This window comes from Aquarana catesbeiana, linkage group LG01, assembly GCF_042186555.1.
Source record: "Aquarana catesbeiana isolate 2022-GZ linkage group LG01, ASM4218655v1, whole genome shotgun sequence".
Lineage (NCBI taxonomy): Eukaryota > Metazoa > Chordata > Amphibia > Anura > Ranidae > Aquarana > Aquarana catesbeiana.
This window is the reverse complement of record NC_133324.1, coordinates 115,468,897-115,495,818: the sequence shown is the minus strand read 5'-3', so window position 1 is coordinate 115,495,818 and position 26,922 is coordinate 115,468,897. Positions and strand designations below refer to the sequence as shown.

General features: G+C 43.1%; 1 protein-coding gene across 3 annotated transcripts in view; it reads left to right on the top strand.

The window, feature by feature from the left end:
- Positions 1 to 26,922, top strand: part of ELOVL7 (ELOVL fatty acid elongase 7) — a 59,370-nt gene that overhangs the window by 16,302 nt on the left and 16,146 nt on the right. For 2 of the 3 annotated variants that reach the window (XM_073623156.1, XM_073623164.1), the window contains exons 2-3: positions 15,784 to 15,860; positions 20,305 to 20,495. In XM_073623156.1, coding sequence (XP_073479257.1) covers positions 15,797 to 15,860; positions 20,305 to 20,495 — 255 coding nt within the window. In that variant the 5' untranslated portion in view covers positions 15,784 to 15,796. Of the gene's footprint in view, positions 1 to 13,013; positions 13,296 to 15,783; positions 15,861 to 20,304; positions 20,496 to 26,922 lie in introns of all 3 variants that reach the window. The other variant, XM_073623151.1, reaches the window with a different exon arrangement.

Below are 26,922 nucleotides of genomic sequence, written 5' to 3'. Positions count from 1 at the left end.
AAAGCCCTACATGTACATAAGCCTTTGCCATGACACTCGAAATTGAGCTCAGGTGCATCCTGTTTCCACTGATCATTCTTGAAGTGTCTCTACAACTGGATTGGAGTCCACCTGTGATAAATTCAGTTCACATGATTTGGAAAGGTGCACACCTGTCTATATAAGTCCCCACGGTTAACAGTGCATGTCAGGGCACAAACCAAGCCATGAAGTCCAAGGAATTGTCTGTAGACCTCTGAGACAAGATTGTTTTGAGTCACAGATCTGGGGAATGGTACTGAAAAAATTCTGCAGCATTGGAAGAAGTTTGGCCGCCAGGCCAAACTGAAGAGTCTGGTGAGAAGGGCCTTAGTCAGGGAGATGTCCAAGAACCTGATGGTCACTCTGACAGAGCTCTAGTGTTTCTCTGTGAAGAGGGGAACCTTCCAGAAGAACAACCATCTCTGCAGCACTCCACCAATCAGGCCTGCATAGTAGAGTTTCCAGACAGAAGCCACTCCTCAGTTAAAGGCACATGACAGCCTGTCTGAAGTTTGCTAAAAGGCACCTGAAGGACTCTTGGATCATGAGAAACTAAATTTTCTGGTCTGAGGAAACAAAGCTTGAATTCTGGCCTGAATGGCAAGCTTCATGTCTGGAGGAAACCGGGCACCACTCGTCACCTGGCCAATGCCATCCCTACAGTAAAGCATGGTTGTGGCAGCATCATGCTGTGGGGATGTCTTTCAGCGCCGGGAAATGTCATAGTCAGGATTAAGGGAAAGATGAATGCAGCAATGTACAGAGACATCCTTGATGAAAACCTGCTCCAGAGCGCTCTGAACCACAGACTGGGGAGAAGGTTCATCTTCCAACAGGGCAACGACCCTAAGCACCAAGATAACAAAGGAGTGGCTACGGGACAACTCTGTGAATGTAATGGAGTAGTCCAGCCAGAGCCCAGACTTGAACCCGATTAAACATCTCTGGAGAGATCTGAAAATGGCTGTGCACCGACGCTCCCCATCCAACCTGATGGAGCTTGAGAGGTCCAACTAAAAATGTGAGAAACTGCCCAAAAATAGGTGTGCCAAGCTTGTAGCATCATACTCAAAAAGACTTGAGTCTGTAATTAGTGTCAAAGGTGCTTCAACAAAGTATTGAGCAAAGGCTGTGAATACTTATATGTAGCAATAACTCTCGGTGGAGCTGCTGGTTTAAAGCGGGCCTGTCCTCTATGCTCTTCACCCTTCTTAAATTGTTCAATCCCCTTGACACAAATGTAGTGCAGTGTTGTAATAATATGAGTGTCAACTTTAACCCACAATATACACTTATAGGTATAGTTACCTCTACCTGGGTGCTGGTAGCTCCACCTGCAGGAGAAATGACAACACTGCACACGAACTTCAGTAACAACCAAAAATAACTTCTTTCTTTGGGTAAATAATATATTTATATAAAGAATTATTACAATGACTATACTATCACACCAACGTAGTGTATAAGAAATGGTTGTGACAATCAGTAACAGACACAAATATATCTAATTATATATAAATATACCCGGGAGCTCCCCCTGCTCTAGACCTTAAAGTCACTATCCTTTGTAACTAAATGCAGGGCCCTGCAATGAAAAGGTAGTCCGGACTTCTTCAGTCTTCGCTAGCTTTTATAATTGTAATCCGCAAGGGGTTCCTCCTGGGTGTTGCGCAGTGTAATATAACACACTAAAGCAACTGTAATCCAGCAGATTGACTAAGTGTTCTTATATGAAGAACACAAACATCTAGCATTCGTTCTTGAATACTGGAGTCTATTCAGATGTAAAGTTCTCCAACTTAACCTGTTCCGTGGGACTATCAGTCCCAGTAACACTCTTTAACAGTTCTGTGTATGTAGTAGTTAAACAAACTTCTGGGTGTTAACCCTCTCACCACACAGGATCCGGGCAGATGGATGTCTCCGTTTCAGCAGTTCTCAGTCCGTATGGAGGCACCACCACACTGTCACACTGTTCCGTTCACAAATGACCAGGAGTCCTCGGTTATCTCCCCACGGGTCTCCGGAACGATCACTTTTGCTGCTCCAGCACGCTATGATGTGATGGCAGGATCCTTGCAGCTGCTCCGCTCCCTCGCAAAGTAGGCCGCAACCCTGTAGGACACACACACCCACAGGGTTCTGCTAGCAGGCCACGCGTCCCAGGCACAAGAGAGGTAAGATGGCCGCTCCTTACCCTTTTATATCCTCCCACAATGCAGTTCAGTTCTCACCTTGTCCAGGAGCATTGTTGGTGGGTCAGAGCTAAAGTTCCGAAGTAAACAATAAATCACTTCCATGTCACTTCACTTAATCATGAAACGTAAACGTATTGTACTTTTCAAATTGTCCACAAGATGGCACTAACACAACTTATGTACTGTATGACTACATATATGACTAGAAACAGAAGTTGTCAGCGCTACATATATAAATGGGATTTATTTTAGTTTTTTATTTTTAATAAATTTGCAAAGACTTCAAACTAACTTCTTTCACATTGTCATTATGGGGTGTTGTTTGTAGACTGTTGAGGGAAATAATGAATTTAATCCATTTTGGAATAAGGCAGTAACATAACAAAATGTGGAAAAAGTGAAGCGCTGTGAATACTTTCTGAATACACTGTACTTTAAAAAAAAAAAAACAAGGCTTTAATATTGCTTTAACAGTTTAAAAAAAGTTATATTCCCGATATGTGCCAGAAATGTAACGGTCACATTAGTTGTGTTCTCAACCAAATTGTCAAACAATCAAATGGCTGGTGTCATAACTGATCACATGTACAGCCTCATGGCAGATGAAGATCAAACAGGCCCCAAGATGGCAGCTTCCTTGGCTGAAACCAATAGGGTTTAGTTCTGCTTTAAAGAAAACCTGTTAAGAGAGAGCATAGTGATCAGCTGTTTTGGTGACCTTGGGGAGTAGTGCTGTCACTCATGTCGGCCTACTGATTGTCATCTAGGCCCAGACACCGACAAAGTAGAGCAGGTCACATGTTCCTCTATAACTGCAAGAGAAAGGTAGTGCAAGGAGATGCAAGAAAGTGCTGGGAAAGTATAGAGGTTGGGGGATTCCCTTTCATGAGACATTGGGCTTCATTCACAAGCTGGTATCTTGGCACCTCCGAGTATGCGGTCAGATAATGCACAGCATTTTTTCAATTTTTTTTTTTTTTCCACTAAAAAATGCTACTAAACTACCGCATGCTCTATCTTATGAAGTCATGCAGTATTTTAGAAGTTAAATCCTGCGGTAATTTATGGCCAGCGGTAGCTGGCGTCCTTAACAAACACTTGAAAATATCTGCTTGTTAAGGAGCGGGCTCCTGCTTGTATCCTTAACAACCAGTAAACAACATGGTTGTTAAGGAGAGGGAGGCTGCCATGTTCCTTTTAAACTGATGAGTCGTCAGCTGACAGCTAAATGTAGAAAAAAAAAGGAATGGTCAGCACTGAAAAATTAGGAGAAAAAAAACAGCGTGGGACCCACCCCCCATCCATACCAGGCCCTTCGGCATGTGGGTTCTCCTCAATATCCATACCAGACCCAAACTTAAAAAGAATGGCGTGGGGTCCCCCCCCTAAAATCCACACCAGACCCTTATCTGAGCATGAAGCCCATCAGGTCAGAAAAGGGGAAGGGATGAGCGAGCCCGCCCCCCCCCCCCCCCCCCCCTCCTGAACCATACCAGGCCACATGCCCTTATCATATGCCACTCCAGGTCACTAATTATTTCTTTGCTTTGATCTACTCGCACACATTACTGCTGGCATGAATATAAGCACTGACTGACTATAACCATGGAACCTGTATAGTTTAGATGAATCTGAATTCAAAAAGAATAATATGGTGACGCTGGTACCACCAACCCCCCCACATGTAGCACCTGTGAAAGTCCTTGCAGTTGTAGGTAGGACCACAAGTATGTTCTTATACAGTTCCCATGTCAATATTCCCCACATCCGTACTGAGTTGGTTTAGGTATAGCCAGTCTAAGGATTAAAAGATAGGGCACTTATTTTTATGTCTCTTTTAGGGCTCATGTCCATTGAGCTGCATAGTCTAAGCATGGGGGCTTAGTGAATCCTTGTGAAATGTTGAGGCATACCAGTTCTGCAAGTAGATAATTGATGGTTTTTAGATGTCTGTTCTAGAATGCTGTCCTCTTTGATCCCTTTATCCATTTTGTCATGTCATTATCTGCTCAACAAAGTTAAAATATACAATAAAGATCTTGTGGAAGGGTGCATGAATAATGAAGGAAACTGAGGGCCCTGGTACTGACTAGTACTGGTATACTGCCTGCACCAATGGAGCCACATAAATCTTCATTGTTCTACAACTTAACTAAGGACTGTGTGTATCCGACAGAGGAAGGTTTCTTGGTGCTGAAAAGACACAAATATGTTGAATTTAAAGACCAACTTCAGGGGAAAAAAAATCTGCCTATGCATTAGAGTCCCTTTGCACTGCAAGGGTCAAGTGTTTGATTAGTGTAGGGGCAGAGGATTAAGGCCTGGTTCACTCCTGGGCGCTTGTATTTGCACTGCAGTGCACAAAAACATGTCAAATACATTGATTCCATTGATACTGTTCACATCTGCATGCTGCCTTGTAAAAAAAAAAAATTAGGCATGTCTGATATTCTATGCATTTACCTGCATTTTCTCGCCCAATGAACTCTATGGAAGAGTATGGCATGAAAAATGCATATAAAGCATATGAAAACAATTGTAAAGCACATGGAAAAAAGACCTGTTAAATGCATGTAAAACACACTAAAAATGCTCAGTAGCCTCCCTGGCAGTATGATTATGTCAGATTTTTGCATCTCAAAGCAGTGCTATTGTTTTGCATAGAAATTTGGTGTTTTATATTGTAGGCCTGTAATTCTTAGCAATAACGCACTTAAATCTGTCCAAAGAAAAGTCTAGTAGACATCCCGGGTATGATAAAGTTTGAAACACAAAATCATAAATTATAATATAATAAATAACTATAAATAATTATAAAAAATAATATAATGATAATAAAATGAATTTCCCCACGATTCACTATCGCTCAATTGTGCAAGTGTTCTAGTTTACTATCGCTGTTTTCTAGCTGGTCTAAAACCACTTTTGACATAAAGGGACACTTTTTGGTTGCTATGGACAATCTCAAGTTTCCAGGCAGAAAGAACAGTATTTATAATATACAACTGCATGCAGGGCATTGGGCAAAGCACTGGGGACAAAAGGGATGTGAAATAATTTCATACAGTAATGTAATCTGTAAGATTGCAGTGTACTGTATGTATTATGAATTTTGAATTTGCCGCCAGGCTCAGCCCCGTGCGTCGCGCCGCTCGCAGGGAACGGAGCCCAGCACACAGAGGCAGAGGACAGAACCGCAGACACAGTGGGGGGGGGGGGGGGGGACGACATCGCAGGATCCTGGGGGCAAGGTAAGTATACTGCACCAGGATCTTGCAATGCAATCCAGAGTGTGGCTCATAGTTACCGCTAATGGTACTAAAAGCCACACTCGGGGAAACCGCCAGGGAGGTTAAAGAACATAAAAGGAAAAAATGCATGACAGCAGAATGGAGAAATGGGGCCTAAGGGTTCGGGTTACCCCCACCTCCAAAATGCCCTTCCTCCCATGGCAGAATGGGGTTTATTTACTAAAGCTGGAGAGTGCAAAATCAGGCATACTTCTGTATAGAAGCCAGTCCGCTTCTAACTTCAACTTGTTCAATAAAAGGATTGTAAAGTCTCAATTAGTGTCCATTCAGACACTGAGATATTTATTTATTTATTTATTTCAGGTACTTATATAGCGCCGTCAATTTACGCAGCGCTTTACATATACATTGTACATTCACATCAGTCCCTACCCTCAAGGAGCTTACAATCTAAGGTCCCTAACTCACATTCATACATACTAGGGACAATTTAGACAGGATCCAATTAACCTACCAGCATGTCTTTGGAGTGTGGGAGGAAACCGGAGTACCCGGAGGAAACCCACGCAGGCACAGGGAGAACATGCAAACTCCAGGCAGGTAGTGTCGTGGCTGGGATTCGAACCAGCGACCCTTCTTACTGCTAGGCGAGAGTGCTACCACCACACCACTGTGCCGCCCGATATCTCTTTAATTTGGGATATTTATTAAAGTAAAAGATATTGTGTTTTTGTTTTTTTGCTTTTTTTCAAAAATTGTCGCTTTTCTTTTGTTTTATAGCACAAAAACTGCAGAGGTGATCAAATCCCACCAAAAGAAAGCTCCATTTGTGGGAAACAGCGTCGCACGACTGCGCAATTGTCAGCTAAAGCGACACAGTGCTGTATCACAAAAAATGGCCTGGTCATTGAGCAGCCAAATCTTCCGGGGCTGAAGTGGTTAAGATTTAAAAAATCTTCTACCTTTACAACTCCTTTAAGCTTTGGCAATAAAATGATTTTGCACTCTCCAGCTTTAGTAAATAAACCCCAATGTGTCATTTCTTCACAGAGATGTCTAATGAATCAACTACAAGCCCCATCTGCCACAGAGAGGCACTTGGACTCGTCAATGAATGCTTCCTCCGGGTCTCCAACTGAAAGCCCATACCTAGGGAAGGACCCGGAGCTGGAGAAAGAGTCTGCAGGAGCCTGGCATTGGACCGCCAATCCACTGCTCGCTGGTGCAATGCTTTGCAGGCCCTGTGTAAAATAAATAAATGCACATTTTCTTCCTGCAATTACTGTATAAGTGCATTTATTAGCCTTTAAGCTATAAATACTTCCCTAGTTCCTTGCTCCACGCTTACCGCTGTCCCCTGCAGCGTTTCTGTAAGCTGCAATCAGCTCTGGCTGCACTCCAGCCTCCTCAGTGTACCACACAGGGTTAATGACCCAATATGGTACCTGATGACTCTAAGGCTCTGTCCACAGACCAGGGCTTGGGTGCAAAAAGATCTGTGTTCTGGGTTTTCATCTCTGAATGAAAAGGACCCTAAAGCCCCTGTGGGAGACCAGATACAGTATAGTGAATCCAGGGTCCTGGGTTTAGTAACAATTTAATGTCAGGATTTAATCACTGGTGCTGAATCAAATGTTTCTGTTCTTGTCAATAAAGCCCTATTAAAGTGGTATTAAACCGCTGGACTATTTAAAAAATATATAAAATAATTTGTACCCTGCGAGCAAGGCCGCTAATAGTGCCCAGGCCCCATCAGTTCAAAATTCGGGGGCCCCGGGCACCAACTGAGAAGGACGGCTGGCTGTACTGTCTTATTACAGGCACTGATCCTCTTCTGCCTTCTCCTCCTGCAGTGCTGCCAGCTTCTCCTTCTCTCCCTCCCTCCAGCTGCACTGCAGGGGGATTAGTCCTAGCACATGCGCTTTTTCCATCTGGTGATCAGGCCCCCCCCCCCCAGTGTGCCCCCCCCCCCACAGCGCTGCCGGCTTCCCTCCTCTCCCGTCGGCAGCTGTTTTGGGTACACAGGGGGATGTTTCAGGATGGAGAGCAGGGGAAGGGGCCGGTAAATATGTAATTTACTGGCTCCTTCCTTTCCTGAATGAACACAGTGATCAATCAATTGGGCCCCGTGATTTCTAACAGCAGCCCTGCCTACAAGGTAAAGGCATAATGTGCTAGTATCATCGCATAAAACTTGGCTTAAAACGAACCCCTTCCTGCACTGAGCTGCCATCTTCCTTCCGGGTTCATGGATTCTGGGAGCCGTAGTTTATGGCACAGGGCTCTGAAGGAACAACCACCCGGGCCGTTCCTTCAGAGCGCGTGCGCCAGTGATGTCACTGGCTGCATGTATAGTAAATATCTCCTGAACTGTGCACATTTAGGAGATATTTACCTTGCCCCTATAGGTAAGCCTTATTATAGACTTGCCTATAGGTAAAAGTAATGTATTGGAGTGTTACTTCCACTTTAAAGACTACTGCAAAGGTTTATCTTTTCTCTTGGAAGCAGATGACAGATTTGCCTTCAAAACACCTGATTTGGAAACTTTGTATACTAATCCACAGTGGATACACACAAAATACATACATTTATAAAACTTGTAACAAGTGTCTTGTGTACAGTAAGCGAGCAGAAGTAGGCTCAGGAGGAAATGTGGAATGTAAACTATCTTGCTGTGGGTAGAAAAAAAATCAAAAGAATGTTGAGTGTATTTCAGGCATGTCAGTATGAAGTTTCATGCGGGATCTTAGTTCTTCTTGTTTGTTTGTTTTTTTTTTTTTTTTCTTTCTTTCAGGTAAGCACGAAATAATAGATATAAGTTGTTGTGCCTGTTAAGCTAACTATGAGTTGACATTCTAGTTTTGGCTAGATCGGGCAAAGATCTCATGTCTGTGGATTCTGCACACGTGCCTGACCTAGTGGGTTTGGGTGAAACAATCAAACAGGTCACAAATCCTTTATACAACCCCAATTTCTAAAAAGTTGGGATGCTGTGTAAAACCTACATTTAAAAACAGAACGCAGCGATTTGCAGATATCTTAAACCCGTATTTTATTCACAATACAAAATGTATCAAAAGTTTAAACTGAGAAAATGTACCATTTTTAAGAAAAAAAATAAGGTAATTTTGAAATTGATAGCAACATGCCTCAAAGTAGGGACAGAGCTATCTTTGCATCACATCTTCTTTTAACAACACTGTGTAAATGTCTGGGAACTAAGACAGTTTCTTGGGTTTTGGGAGAGGATAGTTGTCCCATTCATAGGCGTGTACCGGATGTGCCTGGTACACCCTAATCACCCCGAGGTGTCTCCTGAGATCTGCCCCGAAATGTTGCAACCAAGCAGTGTGTAGCCCGCGCTGCCTGTGAAACAGTTTCAAAGGCAGCAGATCGTGCAGCTTGCCAGAGCCACTCAATTTGTGAAACTGACATGTAATGTAACTGCTTGCAGAGAGAAAGACCAGCTGTCTAAACTCAGTGGTGATGTCGGCGGTGGGCGGGACCAAACAACTATCAAACAGCAGCCAATGGGATGAGGTCTGAGCAGGCTGCTACATTTGTGGCTCCGCCCCATTTCTTAAGCAGCCCAATCACTGGCTGGTGTTGATAGCTGCTCTGTCCCGCCCCTTCCCCGACATCGCGGCTGAGTTATGACAGCTCACTTTTCTCCCTGCAAGCAGTTACATTACATCTGATAGTTTTACACACTGAGCAGCTCTTGCAAGTCTTACTATCTGCAGAATGTGAAACTCCCCCTCTCCCCTATCTATGCCAACCATTGCTGCCTATTGGTGCCAAACAATTTTTGCCAATCAGTGCTGCCGATCAGTGCTAAAATTCTGTGCTGCCTATCAGTGCAGGGATGGGGAGATGAACTCAGCAGCCAGGGATATTGCCCATGCGGGGCGGCGGCGATCAGGTGGGGCACAACTGAAATCTGTTGATGTTTGTTAATGCCACATGCTAATCTTTAGTATAATAGGTAATCGCCACACTACTATTTACAATAAACTACTGGAGGTAAAATAAAAAAGTGTAAATAAAAAAGTGTCAAATTAAACTTGGCAGGGATGGTGGAAACCCCTCTACAGATAATTGCAAAACGGATTAACTTGAAGTGCAACAACTTTTTAGTTGGGAGGTTCACATCATTATAGCACTTTGGAATTTACATTTTTTTAGATAGTTACAATTCATTTTATATGTTTTAGTTACTATTATGTGAATTGTTGCACTTGCAGTTAATTTTCCACCACCCCTGCTAAGTCCATGTCTTTACCTTTCTATGTGCACTGTCAAGTTGGAAAAAGAAGGGGCCATCCCCAAACTGTTCCCACAAAGTTTGGAGCATGAAATTTCCAAAAATGTCTTGGTATGCTGACGCCTTAAGAGTTCCCTTCACTGGAACTAAGAGGCCATGCCCAACCCCTGAAAAACAACCCCACACCATAATCCCCCCCCCCCCCCCCTCCACCAAATAATTTGGACCAGTGCACAAAGCAAGGTCCATAAAGACATGGCTGAACAAGTTTGGGGTGGAGGAACTTGACTGGCCTGCACAGAGTCCTGACCTTCGGGATGAGTTAGAGCAGAGACTGCGAGCTAGGCCTTCTCGTCCAACATCAGTGCCTGACCTCACAAATGCGCTTCTGGAAGAATGGTCAAACTTTCCCATCGACACTTCTAAACCTTGTGGACAGCCTTCCTGGAAGAGTTGAAGTGGTTATAGCTGCAAAGGGTGGGCCAACTCAATATTGAACCCCACAGACTAAGACGGCATTAAAGTTCATGTGCGTGTAAAGTCAGGCGTCCCAATACTTTTGACAATATAATGTATGTGTCACATATATATACACATACACAGTATCTCACAAAAGTGAGTACATTTTTGTAAATATTTTATTCTATCATTTCATGTGACAACACTGAAGAAATGACACTTTGCCACAGGGTAAAGTAGTGAGTGTACAGCTTGTATAACTGTATAAATTTTCTGTCCCCTCAAAATAACTCAACACACAGCCATTAATGTCTAAACGGCTGGCAACAAAAGTGAGTTCACCCCTAAGTGAAAATGTCCAAATTGGGCCAAATTAGCCATTTTTCCTCCCTGATGTCATGTGATTGTTAGTGTTACAAGGTCTCAGGTGTGAATGGGGAGTAGGTGTATTAAATTTGGTTTTATCTCTCTCTCATACTGGCCACTGGAAGTTCAACATGGCACCTCATGGCTAAGAACTCTCTGACGATCTGAAAAGGAATTATTGTTGCTCTACGTAAAGATGGCCTAGGCTATAAGAAGAACTGAGCTGCAGCATGGTGGCCAAGACCATACAATGGTTTAACAAGACAGGTTCCACTCAGAACAGGCCTCACCATGGTCGACCAAAGAGGCTGAGTGCACGTGCTCAACATCATATCCAGAGGTTGTCTTTGGAAAATAGACGTATGAGTGCTGCCAGCATTGCTTCAGAGGTTGAGGGGGTGGGGGGGTCAGCCTGTCAGTGCTCAGACCATACGCCGCACACTGCATCAAATTGGTCTGCATGGCTGTCATCCTAGAAAGAAACCTCTTCTAAAGATGATCCACAAGAATGAGCATCTGTGAGGCATCCTCACATGGAAGGTGGAGGGGTGTAAGGTCTGTAACATCCACCTGCTCTGTGATGTCGTCATGGAGGAGTGGAAGAGGACTCCAGTGGCAACCTGTGAACTCCATGCCCAATAGGGTTAAGGCAGTGCTGGAAAATAATGAGGGGACAGCAAATTTACACTGTTATACAAGCTGTACACTCACTACTTTACATTGTAGCAAAGTGTAATGTCTTCAGTGTTGTCACATGAAAAAATAAAATAAAATATTTACAAAAATGTGAGGGGTGTACTCACTTTTGTGAGATGCTGTGTGTATATGTATGTGTTATAATTATAATACAGGGGCGGACTGACCACTCGGGCACTGCCCGAGGGCCCCATCGACCATCATTTTGCTGTGAAAATCCTGAGGCTATAGCTGCCCTGCCTATATATATTATGTGTATTTTGTGTGTGTGTGTATATACAGTATGTATACTGTGTGTGCATATGTATACTGTATGATCCATGTGTGCCTATTGCCGCTAAACAGAAGTCGATCTAACAATCCTATGCCCGTGAAAATCCACTTGCTGTCATTCGGAGGCAGCTGAAAGGTGAACTGCTGAGCTCAGCCTCGGATCAGGCAGCAGGGCAGGTCTGGGCACACACCTGTGCAATGATATCATGGCACACATCAAGCATGGCTTTTATTCACACGCCCCACTGCCAGATCTGAGGCCAACCACAGCAGTTCACTATTCCACTGGCTCTACGACTCGCTTGCGCAGTTCAGAGCCCGCAACAAGTGGATTATTTTTTTTTTAAATTTAAAGGCCTTTTCCTGCCAGCTGCCTGCCACACCAAGCACTAAGGTGCAAAGGTGTGTGTGTAAGGGGACACTAATAGAAGGTGACACACTGGGGGGGCTCTGCCATAGGATGGCACACTGGGGGGCTCTGCCATAGGGTGGGACTCTACGGACTGTGATGTATAGGGAGAATGTTGGGACTTTGATGTAAGGAAGGACTCTGATGTGAGCGTGGCACTCATCCTGACTGCTGTACTCTATATGTTTTGTTTGTTACTCCTGGAATGGCGGCCACCTGTAAGCCTGGGGGCACCATAATCTTCTATTGCCCGGGGGCCCCATGAGTTGTCAGTCTGCCCATATATATATATGTAATCCTGCACCTTTGCCTGCAGGGGGACACGTGTGCACCGCCGGCAGGCCGCTTCTGCTGTAATTATTCACAGCAGAAGCAGATCTGTGAGTGCCCAGTACTCGATGTCCGCCGGCACCCGCCGATTGTCAGGCTGATACTCAGAACGGAGCTCTGCCTATGTAAACTAGGTACTAAAGTCCATCTCTTCCCCTAGTGAAAGCAGCACACATGGAAAAACACAAACACAGGCTAGGCACACAGTTAACCCCTTCCCAGCCAGCGTCTGCATATTTTTAGCACTCATCACTGTATTAGTGTCACTGGTTCCCACTAGAGCTGCACGATTCTGGCAAAAATGAGAATCGCACTTTTTTTTTGCTTAGCATATTCTCTCGGCGTAACATCATCTTTCACATTATACAAATAAATTGGGCTGACTTTACTGTTTAGTCTTTTTTAACTCATTAAAGTATATTTTTTCCCAAAAAATTGCATTTTAAAGACTGCTGCGCAAATACAGTGTGACATAAAATATTGCAACAACCGCCATTTTATTCTCTGCTAAAAAATAAGTTGAATGTTTGGGGTTTCTAAGTAATTTTCTAGCAAAAAATAATGATTTTAACTTGTAAGCAGCAAGAGTCAGAAAAAGGTTTTAGTCTTTAAAGCGGGGGTTCCACCCAAATTTTGAACATTATCTCTATGCATTCTCTTCCTTGCCTAGATGCTGACATGCTGTGTAAAAAAATTTAAATCGCCGTAATTACCTTTTTTTTTTTTTTTTCTAATCTTCTTAGCACTTCCTGGTTTTCCTCCCATGGGAGTAGGCATGTTTCTAGCTTCTCCCAGACCTCCCACAGTCCCCTGGGAGCTAGTCTCAGGCTTCCCAGCATGCATTGTGCAACAGCATCATCACAACATCTCGGTGAATGCTGGGAGCACAGCATTCACCGCATCCAGGAAATACATGCTTGTTGACTTCAGATGCCCACAATGAAGATGGAAACCGCCTTCAGTGAATTTTATAAGTTATTCTTTACAACGAAATCGGACACAGGCGGACTTATTACACAGAACATGTGAGTAGATAATCATGAGAAGAAAAGTTTTTGAATGAACTCCAAAAAAAAAAAATGATAGGTGGACCCCCGCTTTAAGTGGTTAAACTCCTTTACAGACAGAAGTTTATTCCTTTGATCTAAGAATGAAATGTTACTTTGTTTCTAGTTATGGTGATGTTGAGATAAACTTGGCAGGCTGTCTGGATTTTATATTTTTTTTTTTTTTTGTCAGAAGTGAGCAGAGAACTTTCTGCACTTGTTACATAGAATCGGGAAATGCTGTTTTAAGATCCGGAGGAGAGTAGAATCGCAATTTCTTTTCTTAACAATTAATCGTGCAGCTCTAGTTCCTGCAGAGTGTCAGTGCCCGATTGTCCTGCTATAACTTGCAGATCGCCACCATTGCTAGTATAAAAATGATCTGATAGGCACGTGCCCCTCCTCTGTCCTCCCCTCCAATGAGAAAAGTTATTTCATTGCTCACACTGCCTTTAACATGATTTGTGAATGATGGAGAGATTCCTGTGACTGATCAGACTCTCCCCCAATCATCCATGATACAGACAGTGTAATCAGCGAAAATACCTTTTTTTTTTTTTGGCCTGGAGAGGGCAGGAGGAAGAGGACCTGAGCCTGGGGACCTGAAGCTGTTAACCCCCACCCCCCACAGCACCGGAAGTTCAGCAGCAGGAAGAGGACTGGGCAGCAATGCAGTGAAGAGAATCCAGCAGCCTGCACATCATGGGACATACTTCATTAGAGGTAAGTAATGGAACTAGAGTTATAGAGAAAACCAGGTTTTCTAGCTCAACTTCAGCTTTAAGCCTTTCTTCATACAATTGGATCATGTAAAGGTCGTCTTTGAATTGTTCGTGAGCACCGTTAGCATTTATTGCGTGCAAAGATTTTCTACTATGTTGGTAAGTCTCAGCAGTAGTCCAGCAGTTCTTTATTTTTCTATATTAAATAATAAATGGGTAGACCAGCTAAGTTCTTACAGATCTTGGTGGGACCACTCATTTTAGGACACCTCACTTCTCCTACATATAATATTAAGCCTGTTGGCGATGTACAGATTGGTTTCCCCGACTGTGAGCTGCAGTGTCTGGAAGGGGAAGCACATGAGACACAAATGATGAGGACTTGGCTCAAGTCATGGAAGGCCAAGAAATATATTTTTAAGGCCCCTTTCGCGACTTGTCCTGCAACTTGGGACTGCAAAGTCACATGACAAGTCGTACCCCATGATTTCCAATGAGTACCATTCATATCTGTGTGACTTCAAGTTGCACCGACTTCAAAGTAGTCTCTCTGCTACTTTGGTCCGACTTTAACCACTTGCCGCCCGTCATATAGAAAAATGGCAGCTGCAAAGTGGTTTCCATATCCTGACTGGGCGTCATATTACGTCCTCAGAATATTAAGCCGCTCCGCGCCCCCGGGGGGTGCGCATCGTGGTGATCGTTGTTGCAGTCTGACACTCCTGACAGGGGGGGTCTGTGCTGATTGTTTATCAGCACAGCCCCCCCTCGGATCCCACCCAGGACCACCAGGGAAGCTGCCCAGGACCACCAGGATGGCCATCCACACTGGACCACCAGGTATGCCCCCTAGACCCCCAGGGAAATACTAATCTGTGCCCAGGCAGCTGCCAATCAGTGCCCAATCACAATGCCTACCGCTGCCAGTACCACCAGGGATGCCTATCAGTGCCTCATATCAGTGCCACGTATCAGTGCCACCCATAACCCATCTTTGCAGCCTATCAGTGCCCACCAGTGCCACCCATGAGTGCCCATCAGTGCCGCCTATCAATGCCCAGCAGTGCTGCATATCAGTGCCGCCTACCAGTGCCCATCGTCAGTGCCCGCTCATTGGTGCCACCTCATCGGTGCTACCTTATCAGTGCCGCCTTATCAGTGCCTATCAGTGAAAGAGAGAACTTACTTATTTACAAATTTTTTAAACGAACAAAAGCAAAACTTTTATTTTTTTCAAAATTTTCGGTCTTTTTTTATTTAATTGGCAAAATATAAAAACCGCAGAGGTGATCAAATACCACCAAAAGAAAGCTCTATTTGTGGAAACAAAATGATAAAAATTTAGTTTGTGTACAGTGTTGTATGACCGCGCAATTATCATTCAAACTGCGACAGCACTGAAAGCTGAAAATTGGTCTGGGCAGGAAGGTGTATAAGTGCCCTGTATTGAAGTTGTTAATGTGAGTTTAGGTCCATAGACTTCAAGTTTACACAGGCATTCCCTGAATTTGCGAGTGTGAAATGTTGGTAAAATTGCGCGACTTTGAAGTTGCGGTAGTGTGAAAGGGGCCTTTAGGCTTGTGCATCACATAGTAAGTGGATTGGCACATGTTTATACTGTCATACAGGAGCCTTTAGTTGTACTTTAGTCTGGAAATTGCAGAACTTTATTCAGATATAAATTTAATCTGCCAATTCTCTACAATCCCATTAATGTCAGAATATATGATTTGTTTATCTAACAGAACCCAGTTGAACATGGCTTTTAATGACCTAACTTCCAGAGCAGTACTTCTTTACGATGAGTGGATTAAAGATGCCGGTAAGTGACCTCCATATTGATTTTGATTTGTCCTTGTGACATCAACCATTCCATATCTACAGCCATTGTACACTTTCCTTTTTATTATTAAAATTTGCTAATTTTTTATGGTCAGTACAACCTCGCTTATCCGCTGATTGTGCTATTTTTCTTTTTTTTTTTTTACAAGCCTTCTGACAAGAAATATATCAGATGAGTATAATTTTCTAAGAATCCTAATGAAGTAGTAGACACTGGTTGGTTTAAAGTTGAACTCCAGACTCATTTTCTGTCTTGCACAGTTGTACAGGTTCCTCTCATGTATTGGATTTACTTACACAGAGTTCCCTGCACACTGTTAGAAAATCACAGATGCCTTAGAAGTTTGGATAGAGCCCACCTAATTTCTTGGCTCTTTTCTTTTAGCAACCCCAGTTCTCAGTATGTCCTATTCGTTCACTGGGTTTCAGTTCTTTCATGAAGACTTAGCACCACATATGGATGTTACCTTGGGTATCCTGCCAAGCAAGGCCCACTCCTCCAAACTGACATCCACCCATCAAGGCATTTTCATATTTGTATTCGGTCTTCCAATAGCCCACTGCTTGCATAAGGGCTGAAGTTTTTTCATCCGACAACTGATGGACCATAAGAGCCTATGGGTGATGTCGCCTCTTCATGGCATTGTCAGCTGTTGTTGAAAGCTCTCTCCCCTCCCCTGCAGCCAGTGCTGGCTGACGCAGGGGAGATCACATGACTGGGCAGGAGCGGCCTGAAATTAGGCAAATATATACATCTTTCTGAAAAAGGTTAGTCGGCATAGGTGTTAGGAGGGGAGCATTTTTAAGATTAGTTGGGTATAGCTTTATATTCCACTTTGAAGCTGAACTTTAGGCATACATAAAAGATTGTTGCAGCTCTGTAGTCACAAAGGCCACATCTATGCTTGGGCTTTTTACAGGTCAAAGCTACAAAACTCTCAAATCCAGTTTTTTTAAATGGAGCCTGTTAACACCTGAGTGCTCAGCTGCCTGTTGCTTGAAAACGTACAGGAGCTTCTTCTCAGGCATTTTGTCATTTTTGGTCCAATGGACTTCAATAGGATTGTCTGAATAAATATATATAATAAGGCCTCATTCACACTTGTGCGACTTGGGACTGCAAAGTCGCAAGACAAGCAGTACCCCATGATTTCCAATGAGTATCTTTCATATCTGTGTGACTTTAAAGTGGTCCCTGCACTATTTTGGTCCAACTTTGATGCGACTTGAGGACAATTACCTCAAGATTACACAGGCATTGCTTCAAGACACATCTAAGTCGTGTGAATTTCAGGTCACACAAGTGTAAATGGAGCCTAAAATCTATGTGGCCAAAAACACAAGATCCTGCAAGAAGATCCTGTACGGCACATCACTTCTATAATGTGCTAAAAAACATGTCATGACTAGAATCATTCCGATTAGAAGAGAATGCGGAGTGACATAGAGATGAGCTCCTGACTTTGCTGCTTCTCCTTGCACTGTCCAGTTACAGACTGGGAGGGTCCAAGATGACCTGGACTCAGAGAAAGTAGGGTGAGTATATTTTGACCATCAGATTGAGGACATAAAAGAAGGTACCGCAGGGAAAATCTTTGGATTGAAGGGGATTATTGCAGAAGCTGGTGGTTTTTCTTTTAATGGGCTGCTCATTTATATCTCATTTATTATTGGCTGGAGTTCTGTCTTAATCAAAAAGAAAGAAAGTTCTATATCTTCTATTTAATAAGTTCACACCTTGTTGCTAATACAGGAGACTGGATTTAGAATGAAGTCCTGCCAGGCAGTTAAATGTGTTCACAAAGCAACTTTCCCATTAGCTGACTCTGATATATGAATAACTAAGTGGATTAGTGATTTATAACGTTTATATACAGTGCTGGCTGAAGTCCAGCAACAAAGTCAACATCAATGTCATGAAGGTGGTTGTACTGCCTCTTATTGTATTTCTTGCTTCCTAGCCTACATATAGGCTTAATAAAGTATAATGGACCTTCTAAAAAAGTGAGAGATGTCTCTAGGCCCCATCTAATGTCTCCTCAGAGGTGCTAATTGCCTCCTTGATGACAATTTTTCTGGTACTGTTTTCAGAATTCCTCCTTACTCTTTGGTCACCGTTGGCTTGTTGGCTGTTTCGTTTATCTGTCGGCTGAAACAACCAGTCATAAAAGTGAAAGAATGTGAGAAGGTTTGTCAGCTATGTGAAGGAAAGCACTTTCAAGGGCAGCAACAGTGGGCTAAGAACAGGAGACACAATGGTGTGGCCTGAAACTAGCCTGAGAAGTTACATGGGGCCATTGATAACTCCTGCTGCCACTGCCTACCTTCCCTTTTAGCTTTCTTAAAGTGTATGTCCAGCCAAAATGTTTTTATCATTTGGGGCCTTCTTTTATCCAGTAGCCAAAATGTTCTTAATTTTTTGATAGACCATTGGGCACTTTCTGCTAGCCAGTGCTCTTGGAGAGATTTCCCCTCATGTCCTGTGCTGGTGACAGATAGGAAATGATGGTAAATCGCCAACCACTTGGACACAAATATACAAATATTTTTTTAGTAGAATAGGGGAAGGCTAGATCCCTCTCAGCTTCTTATTGCTGTTTAGGTCCCTGTTACTTCCTATCTGGCAAAACCATTGTTACTAGGACAGAAACTGGGGAAATCCTTTTAACAGAGCCCTGGACAACAGTAAAAGAGGTTCTAACCTTTTTTCTAAGGAAAAATGTAAACCTAGACGTACACTTTACCAACTTTTTCAACATTTTCCCCTCCTCCTTGAAGCCGAGTCTCCAACCAGAGATAGCCTGAACAGGCCTGTAGAGCTGAACAGTAATCGTGGTCATACACTCTTTGATAAGTGATTGATCGATTAAAATGAAATTCTACACATGGGGACCTGGATTTCTATCAATAATTTAAGATACAATTATAATTTTATGATCTTAAGGTATCAATCGCATCTCTTTTTGCATATAATCTTATCGAGCAAAAAGTAATCATATTGATGAACAAATTTTGCAGTGCTTCCAATTGATAATTTTTGCCCTGGCCATTGGACTCTTGGGAATGCATGAAGGTAAAAAAAGCCATTTAATACAAATGGCCACACTTTTAAAAGCCACAACCACTTTAATTTTCCGTATGTAGGCTTTCACTGCTACTGCTCTGCGTTGAAAAGTGTGGCCTTTTGTATTAATGCTGGTCCACATCTAAATTCCTACTCTCCACCTCCATTTATAAATTTTATTTTTTACAACAGAGAATGATTTTGGTCACTATGAGCAGTTATAACATGTCAGCTGTCAGGAAAAGATTGCTTGACATTACAGTGGAAGTAGTTTAGAGCAAAGAAAGAAGAAAAGCTGATTACAGAGTTTGGGGAAGTATATGCCCTTGCTATGTTGATCATGGCCTGTTAGTCAGTGAACACAATACATTATTGTACTTGTGACAGTGCAGTGGGCGCACGAGATGAAATTCTAAGCCCCTACACAGCATGGTGGCTGAAGAAGGAAGGAGGTCATCTAGGTCAGGATTAAAGGAATTGTTGCTCTGAGCAGCGCCCTTAACCCTTTCTGGCCATTTAAATGTTTTTTTGTAAATTTTTCCATATCTTAAAAACATAAAGGGTCAGTCCACTGAAAGGTGTAATTTCTATTGTGAAGTCTCGTGGGCTGAGTTCATGTGACTTGGAGATTTGCTGAGTTTTCCACCACACCTGATTGGCCAGTTTAAATTTTTCCCTTTACCTGTGCACAGGTAAAGGGGCAGTGCACCTATCCCTATTAACATACATTCTGAGCTGAAATAACATGCATTACAATAGTTCTAAAGTAGACAGCCGCGTTCCCATGTAAGTGCAACCAAATACTGGTCCCACTTTAGACATCCAACAAGCAAACAAGATACATGACAAATGTGGGGGGAAAAAAGGGAATAGTAACTCAGTGACAGGAAACCTAACTAGCAAACCTATAATACAATATACTATATACAATCAAAAAGGAAGCACAGAACAACTGGGTAAAACTGGAGGTGCAAAGAACCGTCAAGTTGGGCACTAGGACTGGGATCAGGACCAATGGGAGCAGATAAGAGATAGCACGGTACAGGATCATGGCAGGAATCGGGATCAGGAAGAATCAGCAAAAGGGTATCTGGTTAACAGGCAAAACACTGAAGCAAAAATGCAAGTTGAGGGATGGGTTACAGTTTATACCTTCCGAGCTACTGGCGGCCACTGGAACTGCATCCTTCAGCTCAGGGAACCACAGTACCTCCAGCAGGTGATCCAGGTTCTAACCATGAATTAAATAAATGTAAATGAGTGAATTAATCATATTCTGTTTTATTGTTTTTTGTACTATAATTTATTGTGAGTGTAACCTAAAATGATAGTGTTTTTTTGTTTGTTTTAATCTTTCTAGATCCACGTGTGGAGGACTGGCCACTTATGTCCTCTCCAATACCCCAGACAATCATTATTTTGGCATATATTTATTTTGTCTCGTCGTTGGGTCCCCGGCTGATGGAGAACAGAAAACCTTTTGATTTGAATAGGATAATGGCTGTGTATAACTTATCCATGGTTATTTTCTCCTTGTACATGTGCTATGAAGTAAGTTCACACTAAGTATATTCAAGACATGACCCTTAGTAAATAATTAATGGGTGGGTGTAAGAAGTTTAGGCTAAGATAAGCAAGTACACCTTTTACTCTTGTACATGCTATCATTTCCTCTCTCAGCAATCTGCACTTATCAGTCTGCCAGTCTTAATTGGGATCATTGCTCTATTTCAAACATGATTTTCTGATTGTTTCTTTGTGATACTGACTAGGACCTGATGTAGGTGTACAATGCTTGTATGCATCTGTGTTCTTAGAACGGTGGGGGAAAATTAATTATTTGATCTCCTGCATATTTTTTAAGTTTGTCCACTTAATGTACAAAGAAATGAAGGAACTATAATTGTTATCATAGGTTTTTTTTTAAATGATATGACAGACAGAATATCAGCCAAAAATCCAGAAAAGATACAAATGTTATAAACTGAGTTGCAGTTCGTGAGTAAAATGAGTGTAACAGAATCTCTGACCTCTTCCAGTCTAATGGTAACCTTCAAGGCCAAAGATAGCTGACATCCTTCAATATGTGGTGGGTTGTTATGCATAGTGGGTGCAAAAATGGTAAAAGTCGTTGGGCGCCAGACACTTCTTGGATATAAAAGAGGTTCTATTTCTTTGACAGTCCTTTTTTTTATTTTGCAAGGGAAAGAGGGTTAGGGCCAGGACACCCTTAAGTAGTTGCAATTTCAAATAGCAGACTCCGAGACTTCAACAGGAGGACAGCCGTACAGGAAAAGGCCCCAGCAAGGTGCCACTTCTGCACGTGCAGGATTGCTGTCTCCTATGGCAACAGTACTTAAACAGTTCCTAACTCAAAGTAACAGTTCTCTCAGCTGCACTACAACTTCTCCTTGTAGTTCTTCAGCCCCTTGCGCTCCTAATCTCTCACTGGACCCTCTGATTCACTGACTCTGACTCCCGTGAGCTCCTCAAGGCTTTTGCGGTGGTATCTCCCTCAAGCGTCACCCAAGCTTCCCTGCTGGGTCCCTAGCTTGGCACTTCGGATGCCTGCAAGCTTCACCCCTGCTGACCAGGTCAGTCCCTAGCTTGGCACACAAGGCTGCTCTGCAAGCGCCACCTCCGCTGGTTGGGTCCCTGACTTGATCACCGCCTGAAGTTTCCCGATTCTCCACCGTGCCCATTCGGTGAGAATACTGCTCCATTACTTGCTTCAGTTACTTACTGTGGTCCCTGGTAAAGACATTTGGTCCCTTAGTGGCAACAGCTTCCCTTCTACCTCCGACCAAGACAGGTCGGAACCATCACTTTTGGTTGGACTGCAAGCCGCAGTCCCAACCCTGCGCTGCACTGGCAGCCTGATGCCCCTGGGATAGGGCCAATCTCTGGCATAGCAGCCCGGGGGAAGATGACACACAACCACCCATACAATGGTCTGGGTGGCACACAAGAACATGGATCACCTGACCCCACCTGATTATATAGGCTCTCCCAGCAGGCCAAGGGATTTAACGCAATCCCTGCCTATTGGCTGAGATACCCCATATACCCATAACCTGACCTTGAGTTGTCTTTCTTCTCAATCTAATACCTCCAAGTGTCCGGCCACCTGGTGATAGAAGAGGAAAGTATAACCAGGCCATACTTAGGGAGAAGTCAATGGATCCCTACTAGTAATTAACTACAGTAGCTACTCCTGACAAGGAATTTGGCAAGGAGCTCCCTGACTAAACCCCAGGGCGCTACATAAGTATTTGATCCCCTACCAACCAACAATAATTCTGGCTCCCACAGACTGGCTATGGTATGTGCTTATGTGGTACACAGATTAGTCCTATCAATTCTTAAGAAGGTGCTCCTAACGATAACTCGTTATGTGTATAAAAGATACCTGTCCACAGAATCTTTCTTCCATTCAAACCTCAATATCATGGGCAAGACCAAAGAGCTGTCAAAGAACATCAGGGACAATATTATAGACCCGCACAAGGCTGGAATGGGCTACAAGGCAATCAGTAAGAAGCTTGGTGAGAAGGAGACAACTGTTAAAGCGATTATTCGTAAAATGCAAAATAACCAGCTGGGACCACAGTCGCCAAACAAACCATTGGTAACACAATACGCCACCATGGATTGAAATCCTGCAGTGCCCACAAGGTCCCCCTCCTCAAGAAGGCACATGTACAGGCCTGCCTGAAGTTTGCCAATGAACATCTAAATCATTCACAGGAGGATTTGGAGAAAGTGCTGTGGTCAGATGGGACCAAAATTGAGCTCTTTGGTATTAACCCGACACGCCGTGTCTGGAGGAAGAAAAATGGTGACTATGACCCTAAGAACACCATCCCTACAGTCAAGCACGGAGGTGGAAACATTATGCTTTGGGGCAAGTTCTCTGCTAAAGGTGCAGGCTGACTTTGCCATTGAGGGGCCAATGGACGAGGCCATGTATTGTAAAATCTTGGATGAGAACCTTCTTCCCTCAGCCAGAACACTGAGGATGGGTCTTGGATGGGTCTTCCAGCATGACAATGACCCAAAACATACCGCTAAAGCAACAAAGGAGTGGCTCAAGAAGAAGCACATTAAGGTCATGGAGTGGCCTAGCCAGTCTCCAGACCTTAATCCTATAGAAAATTTATGGAGGGAGCTGAAGCTTCGAGTTGCCAAGAGACAGCCAAGAAACCTTTAAGGATTTAGAAAAGATTTGTGAAGAAGTGTGGACCAAAGATGAGATGTGTGCAAACCTGGTAACCAACTACAAGAAATGTCTTACCTCTGTGCTTGCCAACAAGGGTTTCTTCACCAAGTACTAAGTCATGTTTTGCTTGGGGATCCAATCATTTTACTCACTGAACTGCAACTCAATTAAAAAAACATTTGTATCGTGTTTTTTCTGGATTTTTGGTTGATATTCTGTCTCTATAATTTAATATACCCCTATGATAAAAATTATAGACCCTTCATTTCTTTGTAAGTGAGCAAACGTACAAAATCTGCAGGGGATCAAATTATTATTTTTCCCACTGTTTCCTTCTCCATGCTCCCTGACATGGAGAGACCTACTAAGAATTCACCTTGAATTCATGCCTCAGCCCAAAAATGGCAGTATGAATCTATGAGTAGCCACTAAACCTAAATCAATTGTTTTTTTTTCTTTTTTATAGAAATCTTTTTCTACCAAGTAGAAAAGAGTCATTTGCAGACTTTGAGGGGGCTGCATATATATAGATTAAACAGCTGCAGTCTTTTGCCAGTTTTAAGAGTTTACCTGTCAGCTATTTTAAACCCTTTGAAAGTAAAATCCCTGCCCAAGAGCAGATACCATCAGGTACCTGTTATTATCTCTATTGCAAAAAAAAAGGTATTCTCTGAACCACTTTCTGATGTAGTTGCACTTTGCTTCCGGGGATTGACTTTCTAAAGAAATAGAGAAATAAAAATAAAATGAAAAGCACACTGTAAAAAAATAAAATAAAATAAAAAGTTGCTTTCTGTTGCATAATGGGTTACATCTTCGATCACTTAAATGAAAAGTATGGCCAAAGCTTTTTTGGCCATACTTCTCTTGTGGGTCACAGGAGTGCACTTTGCTCTCCTGTGGCCCAGAATCAGCCAAAAGCGGGCTATTGGTCACTATCGGCTGACATGGCAGAGCCACTCAGGGAGCTGGACAGATCCCAATAATATTGTTGAGATCCACCCGGCTACCTAATTGACAGATGTGCCCAACCCCTCCCCAGACTGGGTCTCCAGTAAGCGCCGCAGGAGCAGAGTGAAGAGCGATGACTGACAGTCACTGCTCTCCGCTCCAAACAGACCAAGAACTTAGCAGTCATCAGGCTTAGAGCTGATGTTGGACAGCTTTAGCATCATACTGAGATGTGTAGGTTTATTTTTTTTCAAACCCCTTAAGTTCTCTTTTAGTCCGGGTTCACACCATAATTCGCTGCGGACCGCACAGGAGCGCTGTGCGTCCCTGTTCACCGTTTCAGGGACGAATCAGGGCCGATTCTATGCCTGAATTCGGCCCTGAAACGCAGCCAAAGACGCACAGCGTTTTTGTGCAGTGCGCACCGCAGCCGCCCCGGAGATATGTGAACCGGCTCCATAGGGAGCCAGTCACATTCTCCTGCTATGTGAATTAGATGTGCGGAAACGCACATCTAATTCGCATAGGTGTGAACCTGGGCTTAAAGAGCTCAAGGAGCTGCTGGTTTCTAACATTCCTGGGTGTATCAGATATCGTGTCTTTTGCTGGGTGCTGTGGTTCCTCCCACCGGCCTCTAACACCAGCCATTCGCTGTGCGAATTTTGAATGGTTCTTCAGGAACAGACCGAACTTCGCTCACTGGGTGGTCATGTCTGCCTGCTTTTTTTGACAAAAAAGGAATTTGCTGGAAATTTTTCCAGCAATCAGATACAGCTACTGCCCAGGTATTTTAACAGCTGTCTGAGACAACCTTCACAAAGTCTGAGGGCTCTGTTTACGTCTGACCCCCTATAGAGGAGAGTGGGCTGTGTCTATGTCCCGACTGCATAAGCGGAGGGGACACGGAACAGCCACCTGCCTGCTCAGCGGAGATCAGATGACAGATCCCCCCTGGCTTACAGTCCTTGGATTTAGTGGCTGCATTCGTTTTTCTTTATTTTTTCTTATCCTTATTCATCTGGTAATCCTGTAAAGAGCCTTACATTTTTTTTTTTTTTTTTTTTTTTTTTTTGTATTCATGTCTACGCTTTTTTTTTTTTGCCCTACTGCATCTATGGTGGCAGCCTTGGTTGTCTTGGAAGCTTGATTCCAAACATCTGCCTTCTGAGCCTTAAAAAGAAAGCTAATGCAGCCACCATGTCTAGGGACTGGTAAGCTGCAGTATGTAACAAATTTTGTTTTGGGGTTTAAAGTGTTTGTAAACCTCTGAAATGAAAAATGAAGTAAGCATATCCTTCTATAGTGTCTATTCATCTCAATCTATAGCACATAGTGTGATTTACACCCCCAGCTGTGCATGTTTCGCTATGTGACTGTATAGAGGGGAGTGTGTCCATTCTCTCAACTCAGGTCTCAGTTTACACTCGGCTCTATGCTGTGCAGTGGGTGACATCAGATCCCTGCCTTCTGAAGAAATGCTGTGTAAACTGTGCACTTTGAACGACTATGGAGAACAGAGGACTGCGGATAAACAGGTACAACTTATGGAGAAGGATTTGTTTCATCTCTGTGTTTCACCTGAGGCCAGTCACTTCACTGGGTATATGTAAGGGTTTACAACCACTTTAAATCCAGTTTAAATATGTTTTGAGTAAATATAATATATTTCAGTTTACAATTATGGGTTTCTCTGCATGCACACAGTAGTGGTAAATGTTAATCAAAAGCTCTATCAACTTTTTCTTTTATGGTTAGTAGTCCTAATTACAGTATCTTTAACCACTTCAGCCCCTGATGACCAAAGCATTTTTTGCAATACGGCGCTGTGTCGCTTTAACTGACAATTGTGCAGTCATGCAACGTTGTACCCAAACAACATTGACGTCCTTTTTTTCCCCACAAATAGAGCTTTCTTTTGATGGTATTTGATCACCTTTTGTGTTTTTTTATTTTTTGCGCTTTAAACAAAAAAAGCGACAATTATGAAAAACATTTTCTTTTTTTTTTTTTTTTTTACTTTCTGCTATAATACATATCCCAAAAAAAAACAATAAAAAAAAAAATTCATCAGTTTAGGCCGATATTTACTCTTCTACATATTTTTGGTAAAAAAAAAATAGCAAAAGGCGTATATTGATTGGTTTGCCCAAAAGGTACCGCGTCTACAAACTTCGGGATCGATTTAGGGACTTTTATTTCTTTTTTTATTGCTTTTACTGGTAATGGCGGCGATCTGCAATTTTTTTTTTTTGCGGGACTGCGACATTGCGGCAGACAAATCTGACCCCAAATTACACTTTTTGGGGACCAGTGACTCTATTACATTGATCAGTGCTATAAAAATGCACTGATTAAAGTATAAATGACACTGGCAGGGAAGGGCTTAACACTAGGGGGCGATCAAGGGGTTAAGTGTGTTCCCTCAGCGTGTTCTAACTGTAGGGGGGGATGGGCTTACTGAAACATAACAGAGGTCACTGTTCCCAATCACTGGGGGGCAGTAGATCCCTGTCATGACCACTGCTTTGCTAAAGAAGCTGAGGGTAAATGTGATGGACTGGCCAATCATGTCTCCAGACCTAAACCCTATTGAGCATCTGTGGGGCATCCTCAAATGGAAGGTGGAGGAGCGCAAGGTAACATCCAGCAGATCTGTGATGTCATCATGGAGGAGTAGAAGAGGACTCCAGTGACAACCTGTGAAGCTCTGGTGAACTCCGTGCCCAAGAGGTTTAAGGCAGTGCTGGAAAATAATGGTGGACACACAAAATATTGACACTTTGGGCTCAATTTGGACATTTTCACTTA